General features: G+C 38.6%; 1 protein-coding gene across 1 annotated transcript in view; it reads right to left on the bottom strand.

Moving 5' to 3' along the window:
* Window positions 1–1,746: 1,746 nt before the first annotated feature.
* arl5a (ADP-ribosylation factor-like 5A) overlaps window positions 1,747–12,516 on the bottom strand; it is a 35,897-nt gene continuing 25,127 nt past the window's right edge. The window contains exons 4-6 of the mRNA XM_048534360.2: window positions 10,933–11,016; window positions 3,969–4,120; window positions 1,747–3,499 (exon numbers count right to left, since the gene is read on the bottom strand). Of these exons, the coding sequence (XP_048390317.1) occupies window positions 3,451–3,499; window positions 3,969–4,120; window positions 10,933–11,016 (285 nt within the window). The 3' untranslated portion in view covers window positions 1,747–3,450. The remainder of the gene's footprint in view (window positions 3,500–3,968; window positions 4,121–10,932; window positions 11,017–12,516) is intronic.

Here is a 12,516-nt window from a genome sequence, read left to right on the forward strand (position 1 = left end):
AAGACGGACAGGTCAAGGAGGTGGGATGAGGTTAGTAGGTAGATGGGAGTGCGGCTTGGGGTGGGAGGAAGGGATGGGTGAGAGGAAGAGCCGGTTAGGGAGGCAGAGACAGGTTGGACTGGTTTTGGGATGCAGTGGGTGGGGGGGGGGAAGAGCTGGGCTGGTTGTGTGGTGCAGTGGGGGGAGGGGACGAACTAGGCTGGTTTAGGGATGCAGTAGGGGAAGGGGAGATTTTGAAACTGGTGAAGTCCACATTGATACCATATGGCTGCAGGGTTCCCAGGCGGAATATGAGTTGCTGTTCCTGCAACCTTCGGGCGGCATCATTGTGGCAGTGCAGGAGGCCCATGATGGACATGTCATCTAGAGAATGGGAGGGGGAGTGGAAATGGTTTGCGACTGGGAGGTGCAGTTGTTTGTTGCGAACTGAGCGGAGGTGTTCTGCAAAGCGGTCCCCAAGCCTCCGCTTGGTTTCCCCAATGTAGAGGAGGCCGCACCGGGTACCGGTACAAACAAACAACTGCACCTCCCAGTCGCAAACCATTTCCACTCCCCCTCCCATTCTCTAGATGACATGTCCATCATGGGCCTCCTGCACTGCCACAATGATGCCGCCCGAAGGTTGCAGGAACAGCAACTCATATTCCGCCTGGGAACCCTGCAGCCATATGGTATCAATGTGGACTTCACCAGTTTCAAAATCTCCCCTTCCCCTACTGCATCCATAAACCAGCCTAGTTCGTCCCCTCCCCCCACTGCACCACACAACCAGCCCAGCTCTTCCCCCCCACCCACTGCATCCCAAAACCAGTCCAACCTGTCTCTGCCTCCCTAACCGGCTCTTCCTCTCACCCATCCCTTCCTCCCACCCCAAGCCGCACTCCCAGCTACCTACTAACCTCATCCCACCTCCTTGACCTGTCCCCTCCCTACCTCCCCACCTATACTCTCTCCACCTATCTTCTTTACTCTCCATCTTCGGTCCGCCTCCCCCTCTCTCCCTATTTATTCCAGTTCCCTCTCCCCATCCCCCTCTCTGATGAAGGGTCTAGGCCCGAAACGTCAGCTTTTGTGCTCCTGAGATGCTGCTTGGCCTGCTGTGTTCATCCAGCCTCACATTTTATTGTCTTGGAATTCTCCAGCATCTGCAGTTCCCATTATCTCTGATACCTTTGGAAAGAGAACCTGCTGCCTAAATCCAGTTTGACTAACAGGTCAGACTGATTCCAAAATTCAGAATGAATATAATAATGCTAACTGAATATTATATTGTGTTGCTTGCCTTTCACGAAAAATAAAAATCAAGCTACAATGCAGCAATTATTTTTGAAAATTCAATTAATTCAAATTGTTACCAGAATGCAGATGTCAAAATTTATAATATTAGTTTGCATTTCCACAAATATGTAATCGTTGTGCAACATGAATAAATGTCATCGGTACACTATTTTTTGCCTGTACCGCAAAACAAATTATAGCACATTGCGGTTGGCGAAGTTACTCATCATATATATTGTTTTCACGAAGTCAGATTCACAATATACATCACTGGTTTCACAAATCATGTTGTAGAAAAAAAATTAAAATCAATCTCTCCCTGTGCAAAATTGAATTGGAATAGTTATTCCATAAACCATTATCAGTAATGTACTGGTACCGAAGAAAGGCTAATCATTTTACATTTAATATCTTCTTACCAATCTAGAACATTTTTCATTTAATGAAATGCGCATTGAACACCTGACAGAAGAATAAATAAGCCTTTAATACAAGCATTTGCTTTAAAATGAGTTTGGTACTTCTCCCATTATCAGTTCCTTCTCGTGCTGAGATTTGAAGACTTGTACAAGTTTTTTTTTAATAATCTAGTAAATATACAACACTACAACTTGGATGCTAGTAACAGATCAGAAAAATAGATCTGCCTGTGTCAGTAAGGAGAACCACCACATTCAAATACATGTACACATCAGAAATAACGTTCCCATTTGGAGTTTAATACAAGATTTCCTATTCAATAACGATGTAACATAATAACATCCCCCTATCCTGTGCCATAACATAATATCAACATTCTCGGTTCAGGCAATTGGGATTGATCTTCCCACTTTCTGAACGATATCTTTCAGTATCACAAATAATTCAGCATCTTAGCCTTTGACACAATTTAAAACCCTGAAACAACATTCTGTGCAAAATTATATTGTCCACAAGTCCTAAAAACAGTGAACTTTAAGTCTTGATTTCACACACATTTGCTATGTACTAGTTTGGTAACAATTTTTAAAAAGATGACCTTGCATCAGATTGTAATTAGGACCCTAGGGATATTCTCTATACCAACTCCAATCAACCTGGTATGTCAAAATTGTAAAGTGTTTTTAAATTACAGTATCTTAACTTTTGCTGTAAATTGCTGTCAGAAGGCATTTTAAAACATCGCACTAACTTTCATCCATCCTTTGACAGTCTTGATATTGTCTAGATCTCCAAAACAGTTTCAAATCCTATTTGACTAAAAGAAAAATTTGAATTCAAAATCTAAAAGTACATCTTCTCTTTGAAGTACAGCAGACCAAGATCAGCAAGTCCAAAGTGTATCTTCAAATTTTGCAGGATCAATGTTTCATTGTGCTAAACTGTCATATTTAGTATGAAGGAATGCAATTAAATTAAAAACGTGCCAAATTCTCCAAGATGATTGCACTCAGAATATAATTTAAGTGGCGTAGCGTTTAGGTAAATAATCAAGAAGAGGACTTTAAATATAATTACTTGTACACCTAGTTCCCAGTTAAACATTGATAATATTTTTAGTGACTTTAGTATCAATCTTTCTTACATCATGCAACTCCTTTCCAAAGCAGTCCTATGTAGATTAGTGAAAATTATATAAAACATTCTGCTTGTTGTTCACTCAAACAAAAAAAAAGTTAATAATATTTGAGTTTCATCAGAGCACAGCAATATCATTCATAACCAGATCAAAACAGCAACAGGTAGCTCAGCCAGAACTTGGTGATTCCAGCTGTGAACATTATAACAGTGTTCCATTGAGATCATAGCTTCTTTTATTTAATAAAGTAAATGGCAATTAATATGATGCTGGAATACAAATGTACTTCTTCCCCCCCCTCCAAGTACTTACCAAATACTATAAAACTCTACCCTGAGCAGAATGTGCTGGTTTCCAAAACAAAAGTGTCAATTAATCACAGCCATCTTTAAAAGAAAAGCTACAAACGATCAATTGAATTCGGAGTCTTGAACTCAATCTTGATCCTTAAGGAAAGTCTTTCCAAACTTGTACTTGAAGCAAGTGTGAAAGTAATAAACTTTATTCAGTCTGAAAAATAAATACCAATAAATCCAGCAAGCATGGAGCTGTTAATGCTGGAAGAGATATACAGTTTAGCTATTAATGGTCCATGCATCCTCATCCATTGGAGGTCATCTGACTTTAAGTCTTGAAGTCATCCATTCTAATCCCTGACACAACCTGCAAAAGGAGACAAAGCACTTGCTAGAAACATTGTTCAATATGCTTCATTACAGAAAATGAAATTGAGGTCAGTCCCCTCACTTCCCAACCTCCCCACCTCCCCCCCAACCACGCACATATTATTTTGAACAAAAGAGCAAACTAGGTGCATAGTCATACTGCAAAACAAAAAGCTCCTATCCACATCTAACCCCCATAAAGAAATGATTAAAAACAGTTACTTTACAGCAGCTGAGCACTACTTAAGAGGTCAACCGATGTTACAGAATCAGAGCTTTTTTAAAAAAAACAGCAGTGGAAGAGGCTGTTCTGCCCATCATGATGTGGGGCAATAAACGGCCATCTACTGTAAAATTATCTTCCAGCAGTTGCCTGTAGCCTAGGCTGTCCAATCCTAGTTTTAAATTTTGTCATTCACATTTGAAGGTAATAAAAAAACCTAAGCTGTAAAATTCTAACCACTCACCCTTCTCCTGTTAGAGCACAACAAGCTTGAATATGCCACTGATGGTCCTTAATTGAGGTCAGTTTAAGGTATTGAGAAATTTCAGCTACAGTCATACATTCTTTAACATCTTGTTTGTTGGCAAAGATCAGCAGTCCTGCTTTCTTCAAATCCTGAATTGCAAAACACAAAATATTGTTTCACTCTTCACAGTATTTATCTTGATACTTCTACAGACTGGACTTTAAAGTTTCAACTTTTAAGAACAGACCCCAACAAAGTTCAAAGTAAAAGCATTGTGAACTACTTGCCTTAAAACTCTGGGCTAACATATGTAAGCTAATATGAAAAAAATACACTGGTTCAATGATGGCTGCTTCAAGTCGTCAGTGTGGCAAAAGAGAGCAAAGAGTAGCTTCATTCTCAATAGACATTCTCTACATTTCATTTTCTCAATACTTCAATATTGATCGTAGAACTTCTGTTCATATATTCAAAAGCTCATCTTTACATCAGAACTGCAGATGTAAAACAGCAAGATGATGTTTGCTGAGTAAGGTCATATTCTCAAAGTGCCTAGAATCGAATTTGCCTAGAATCGAATCCATGTTAAGTTAAATACAAAATATTTGACAAATTCACTAATTTTGCATTGAAACATTTTAACAGATCAAACCATCACCGTTGACATTCAATGGTCTTATCATCACTGAACACCAATACAATATCAATGGAATTACTATTAACCAGAAACTGAACTTGATTAGTCATAAATACTGCAGCCAGTAATCTGGCAGGGAGTAACTCATCTCCTGATTCCCTAAAACCCTGTCCACCATCGAAAGGCAGAAGTCAGGAGTGTGATACAATACTCCCCACTTGCTTGGATGAGTGCAGCTCCAATAACACAAGCAGCTTGGAAACATCCAGAACAAAGCAGCCTCCTTGATTGGCATCACAACCACAAACATTCACTCCCTAACCATCAACTCAGCAGCAGCACATGTACCATCTACAAGTACACCAAAGAAATTCACCAAGACTCCTTGGACAGTACCTACCAAACCTATGACCATGACCATGTACAAGGACAAAGGCAACAAATACAAGGGAACACCACCACGTGTATATTTCCGTTCAAGCCATTCGCTATCATGACTCGGAATTATTATTATTCCTTCAATTTTGTTTTGGTCAAAATCTTGGAACTCCCTTCCTAACAGCACCACAGGTGTACCTACACCAATTGAATTGTAGCAGTTCAAGAAAGCAGCTCATCACCTACACCTCAAGAGCAACATAAATGGACAATAAACACAGACCCAACCAAGGATAACCACATCTTGAGAATCAATAAGAAAATCTTTTGTTAGGAGTTAGTACGTACATGTACACCTGGATGCTCATCTGAGTATACACAAAAAGAAAATCTTCATGCAAGAGGTATGTGAATTAAAATGCAATACACTATGAATTTTTCCAGGGATCAGTTGGCTGGATGGCTGGTTTGCAATGTAAAGGGATACCAACAAAATGGGTTCAATTCCCACATCAGCTGAGGTTACTATGGAGGACTCTCCTCCTCAAGCTCCACCCTCACCTGAGGTGAGATGACCCTCAGTTTAAGCCACCACTATTCATTTCTCGTTAATGAGTGTGTGGCCCCATCATCTGAAGACTATGGCAACTTTTGAATTAAAAATAAATGCATTTATACAGCCTCTTGTTCTTTAACAGCCTTTCAAGTGATAAGATTTATTCAAAAGGTATAAAAAATAAAAAAAATGAATTGTAATATGCATGCGTATAAAGCTTAAGGTCATAGCTGGCAAACTGTGTACTATTTTGCACTATAGGAAGAATGCTGAAGCTAATGTGTGTAGGCTCAGTACAAGTTCACTTGGATTATTACGGTCTGTGCAGAAATACAAAGGAAAACTGGGGATCTTTGCTGAAAATGAAAGATGGAGTCAGCTCAAGGAAAAACTATCTGGAATTGTGAAGGGTGGGCAGAGTAAATAGAAATAGACAAAAAGAGAAATTGTTGGAGAACTCAGCAGGTTTGGCAGCATTTGTGGAGAGAAAACAGTTCATGTTGAGTTTAGTAACGCTTCTTCAGAAATGTTCTGAACTGCCACAGGACTTGAAACATTAACTTTTGCTTCTCTCTCTACAGATGCTACCATACCAGTGGAGTTTCTCCAGCAATTTCAATGCCTGTTTGTTTCCAGTCTCCAACATCTGCAATTCTGTGTTTTATTATATAGAAAGACAACTTCTGGTAACTGAGGATTTGAAAATAAAGAACACATTAAATTGAGACATGTGACAAAAAAATGGCTATTCAACGAACCACAGCTCATATGGAAGTTAAGCACCAATATGAATTATTCAGACTAAACAACCTGCTTCCAGAGTGTAATGTCATCTAATGTGACAACAATTCCCCACAGGGCTTCCACAACAGATGTTCGCTTCATGAAATCACTTTGATCATATATGTTAGGGAAAGCATGATGGCTGGTACAGTGGGAGGATACTGACATGTTTTCCTAAAGATAATAGGCAGCCTATGACAACAATTCAAATATGGCTTTACTTCACATCTGATCTAAAGGATTGAATTTCTGAAAATGCAGCACTTTGTGTGACTAGAGTTAGCTGAAAAACACGTCTTTATCATCATGCATTCAACTGGACCATTCACAAAAAATAATAAAAATAAAGGGAAAATAACATTTTATATTCAGAGTACGACTGTTTGGTTGGCAAGTGGACGGTGACTGGTGGAAGGTTTGCCATGGAGAATGCATCAGTTAATGATGACTAACAGTTAACAGTCAAGGTTTGCTTACATTTTAAATTAGCAGGGTGACTGGTTTCTCAGGGCAATGCCTTGACCAAATGAACCAGAGAATGGGAATCACCTACTTTGTTACACTCTAACAGGCACAGGGCACGTACACGTTCGGTCTGCAAACGGCGGGATCCTATATTTTTAGGTACACAACTTTGAGTACATGCAACTGTGTTGTGTAGTAAGCCCCAGTGACGATCCTGAATTGGTTAACAGTATAATTTTCACCACACTCAGAATTTTGTAGCAAATGTCCAATTATGGAATCATATCTAAGGTTGAACATGGTGTTGTAAGTTTTGTAAAAGCAGGATGACTGGCTATCATCCTCACTTGTTATCAGCAGCCAAAGAGGTGTACTGCTTGGTATGTTTTGCCAATATTTGGGACACAAGGCACTGAAATTCATATGTCACATTATTCACTTGTGTGTTGGTCAGAATGTCTTTTTGGCTCAATCGTAGCATCCTGTTAATGGCAAATACCACTCGTTACTTTTGCATGGTAGCAACATGAGACAGCTATCTTCAACTGTGACTCAAACTTTTGAGATACCTTCCACTTCTCATGACCACATTCAAAGCCTTAATCCCATAAGGAGTAAGAATACGCTCAACTCAGCCATCTTGACACCAAATAGTTTTTGAGCACTGCACTCAATTCAAACAGGAACAAAATCCATCACAGACCAAGTGCTACTTTGATAAATTAAGAAAACAGCTGTTGGCTGCTGTTCAGATTTTTGACTTTCACAAAATCATTAAGAAAGTTGGGTTTAACTGAATCTACTAAGATCAACTCAGTCAATAACCATGAGATTAATGTGTAGTAAACCCTTGACATTCTTTTGAAATACAAAGATAAAAATCAGCGATACCTCCCCTCTTGATGCAAATCTACTTTTCTTCTCAGTGCATTTTTGGAGAACAATTAACACATTTATTTCAACCAAATCCTTTTTTCATTTTAAATAACACAAGCAAATGCTGACTCTCTTTGACATTCATGTTTCTGACCATTAAACTCACTTGCAGGTGGCTAATACTTTATTTGTCACAATTTCTCAATATCAAAATTAAACTCCAAACCATTAAAAATGGTTAACTTTTTTTAACAAGCATGCAAAATAAGTTGTGTGTACTGGCCAACCCCCATGCCATTTCTATAACTTCACAATTCTAGTGAGAATTCAGGTGATAGGAGTAAAGTTAACTTCTCCCACAGTTATAGACAAAACACAGTGGCAAAGTATGAGCAAATAAGGAAACACATGGGCTATATCATAGCTTACCACTTGTTAAAAGTAGTAGAGAAATTAATGTACTTGCAGGATGTATTATGAGAGAAAAGTAAACATTTGAATGCAGTATTAAATCGGTAAGAGATGGAGGTCTCAAACACTCAAACTAACTAAAAGCATACTATTAAGATGCTGTGTCAATTTAAAGAGTACATGTTAAAAAGGTAAAACCTTGTAATCAAGATAATGCTCAGGGACTAAATAAAAAAGGCAGTAGCACAATACTTAACATCTCTTCAGCATTTGATTTAAGGCTCCCCTGTGCCTTGCACAAGGTAGCAATCTTCCCAAATTCTCTGTCCTGACCTCCCTCTGCCCTCGCATTCTTCCAAAAAAGGCAAAACTGAACAACAAGTCTTGTGTAACCTTGAGCCTTTAGGGGTACATGTTAAAACCTAATATTATTTATAACTATTAAAATTAGACATTAATGTCAACATCTGTGTGAAGCTGGAGAGAGCTCACTGTGTATTTTAGGATCCAGATAATCAAGATCAAAGCAATTAACTTGTAAAGATTCAAGCACAATTAGAAATTTTCACGTTTAACATTTCTCTCTATATTTCCATCTTGTGCTTTCCTAATAATTACTCTTTTGAATAAAAAAACTAAATTATCCATTAGCTGAATAAAGCAACTTTGAAACTTGTTGCTAAAAATATGAACTATAATTTAAAATAATAAGCTTCACCAGCTAAGGATATTCAACTGAAGAGCTCAGATTAAGATCCAGCTTCTGGATTGGTTTGCTTTGAATGTTGCACTTAGGAACTGCTGTCATTCTGAGGCAAAATGAAATGTGAACAAAATTGCCAAAGGTGTACAGATCAACACAATAAATATTCATTTTTCAATTAGTCATTCACCTCAGCTGCTGATTCAGAGGTCTCAAACTAAAAATTTGACAGCTAGAACATGGAACATAGAACAATACAGCGCAGAACAGGCCCTTCGGCCCTCTATGTTGCACCGACCCGTGAACCAATCTAAGCCCCACCCCTACACTATCCCATCATTATCCATATGCTTATCCAAGGACTGTTTAAAAGCCCCTAATGTGGCTGAGTTCATTACATTGGCAGGCAGGGCATTCCAAGCCCTTACCACTCTCTGACTAAAGAACCTACCTCTGACATCTGTCTTAAATCTATCACCCTTCAATTTGTAGCTATGACCCCTTGTACGAGCTGAAGTCATCCTCGGAAAAAGACTCTCACTGTACACCCCATCTAATCCTCTGATCATCTTGTATGCCTCTATAAAATCCCCTCTTAGCCTCCTTCACTCCAATGAGAACAGACCCAACTATGTTTATTGATATGACAGTGACTAACTATTGAAAGAAACTCACTCGCCGTGAAACACCTTGGGACATCCTGAGGCACTAACACAACTTTAAACAAAACCCTGGAAGCAAGTGCTTATATTTGTAATAATCATGAGAAAGATACTAGTTACCAACAGTATCAACTCTATTCCAACACAGCCAACTTTCTATAACACCAACAGAAACATTTCCCTTTTGTGTAGTTGCTGCCTCTGCAGCAAATTACTGCTTATTTTTGACAATTTAAATTTCCCCTTTCAGTCACCTTCCCTTAATCAACCAATTCAGTTCATGTTCTTCACATTGACTTCCTTCTCTTCCCAGCACCGAGACAGAATTTTTATCTCTTCATTGAGACAGAAACATTTACAAGCTCCAGTATTGGGGGCTTTTGTCCATCTTATTCAGAACAAAATTCCCCAATTCTGATCCTCTCCAGCCTGATGCTCATGGTGAACAGCTCTAACACTCTCTTCTTTTGAACTGTCCTTCTGTGTCCTTGATTTGAGGAAAACCTTGACTTGAAATTGGACTTTCAAGAATGAAATCAACAATGATGTTCTCTTCCAAGAGAACATGACAACCTGATAATATTAATTAACATACATAAAATAGCTAATATGGCAAGTGATCAATGTTTAGGCCCAAATAAAACGTCAGTGGGGACACAAATTGAGCAACTTAGTCAGTTTACAGTAGGCTGCTCACAATATGCGGGTCGAGGGAAATTTAGGGCTTTGGTTGTTATTTGCTGCTGATTACTTAATTTCTCACCACTAAAACAGTGAATCAAATATCTTTGGATTCATTTATATTTAATCAATTAAATATCAAAATATAATGATAAAGCCTGATTTCAACTACATGTGAATTTGAATGTATGGCATAGACAGAAAAACTGAGGACACTTTCTAATACAATATTTTCGCGTAACACAGTAGATGTTTTGAGTGTGCAAGATTCACCGATTAAAAAAATTAGAAAAACGCTTTTTGGGCAACACTTAAAGGGAGAAAGAAGTGATCTGGTGGAACAAAAAAGACATTCTATCTGTAAACGCGGTGCAATTTCTGTATCAAGAAATATCACTGACACAGGATAAAAAGAGATCTATAGAATCCATTCCAATTAAGACCTTCAATCCAAAGCAAAGAACAGTTCCAAACTTGAACATTTTACTTTCATCAGATGATGAATCAAATTCACCATTTAGTAAATAAGCAGAGAAGACTGAACAACGGAAATACATTGAACTGCTCAGTGTTTACACTCCTTTAATAAAACGTCCTCATTTCCATGAATGGTATTAAAACTCTCCCAAATATGTATTGACAGTTTCTGGCATTAATACATTTAGAAAAAGCAATCCAAAAAATGGCATTTCTGAGAGATAGGGGAGGAATGTTTAATTTACCTTCTTTATCATTTCCAAGCAATCTACAATTCAAATAAGGAACTTAAGAAAATGTGGGAAGTTTAAACAGATAATCAAAATGCTTACCTCGTGCGCCAACATTTTGTAAAGCTCATCTCTGGTTATAGCTATCCTCTCCCTGTCCATACTGTCTACAACCACGATTACAAACTGAAACACATTAAGAGCAAAAACTGGCATGCTGATTTGCTTTACAATATAATTATATCTACTTATATAACAGTAGAACATAGCTTAGGGCAGATTCTTGCAAGTTTACAAAGCTCAGCTTACATGAAGTTTCTGTGTCCGCAAAGGACTGACTCAGAAAGCAAGGGTGAGATTTTTAATTCATACCCAAATCAGTTATAAAGTCAACAAATTGAGTGGATCAATCCTCCAAAAAACATGAAATATTTTGGTGATTAATGTCTTATTGTCATAGGAAGAGTGACCACACAACACCAATACCAACAGTAACCAGGGAAGGCAATAAATGCTGGCCAGCCAGCACCACTCATCCCACAAATGAAAAGCTAAAATTAAGAAAAGTACATGCAATTCACAGCAGAGGAAATCCTATTACACCGCTGTGCAGGTTGGCTAGTGGTTACATATTAGATACAGAGTATGGCATTTAAAAACTGGCCAGAAATTTAAAAATCAAATTTCAGCGGAAGGTCACTGGACTCAACATTAACACTGCTTTCTCTACACAGATGCTGCTAGTTGAGTTGCTGATATTACTGAATTTCACCAGCAATTTCTGTTTTTGAATCAAATTTCATGATGGGTCAGCTGTGTGTTTAGCTGCTTTCCAGCTGAAAATTAAAACATCCGATTAATGTAAGACAAAATAGGATGGGATGAGAATTTAACAAACTAAAATATTTATTTTGCATGTCATCTGATTGAGTGAGAAGCAGATTATTTGGGTCATATGCACAGCCAGAAAGTTACAATAATAGCTAGGCATTCAGATTCATGGTGAATCGGGAACCTAAGATACAGGAACAGAATTAGGCCATTCAGCCCAAGTCTGCTCTGCCATTCGATCATGGCTGATGTTTCTCAACCCCATTTTCCTGCCTTCTCTCCCTAACTCTTGATCCCATTACTAACCAAGAACCTGTCTTAAATATGCTCAACAACTTGGCCTCCACAGTCCTCTGCAACAATAAGTTCCACAGAGTCACAATGCTTTGGCTGAATAATTTCCTCCTCATCTCCGTTATAAAGAGTTGTTCCTTCACCCTGATATCCGCACCCCCCCCACCCAGTCCCTAGTCTCTCCTACTAGTGGAAACATCATTGCATGTCCACTGTATCCAGGCCTTTCCCAGTATATCATAAGTTTCAGTTAGATCCCCTCCTCATCCTCCTCCATCAAGTACAGAACCAGAGTCTTCAATGCATTCATATGGCAAGTCCTTCATCCCAGGATCATTCTTGTATACATCTTCTGGACCCCTCAAATGCCAGCACATCTTTACTTAAATACAGAGCCCAAAACTGCTCACAATATTCCAAATGTGGTCTGACCAGAGCCTTAGCAATTCACTGTTCTTGTAATCCAATCTTTTTGAAATGAATGCTAACATCGCATCTGCTCTCCTAACTACCAACTGAACGTGCACATTAAACATAAGAATCCTCAACTCTTCCTTCGCA

Source organism: Stegostoma tigrinum, chromosome 7, assembly GCF_030684315.1.
Source record: "Stegostoma tigrinum isolate sSteTig4 chromosome 7, sSteTig4.hap1, whole genome shotgun sequence".
Lineage (NCBI taxonomy): Eukaryota > Metazoa > Chordata > Chondrichthyes > Orectolobiformes > Stegostomatidae > Stegostoma > Stegostoma tigrinum.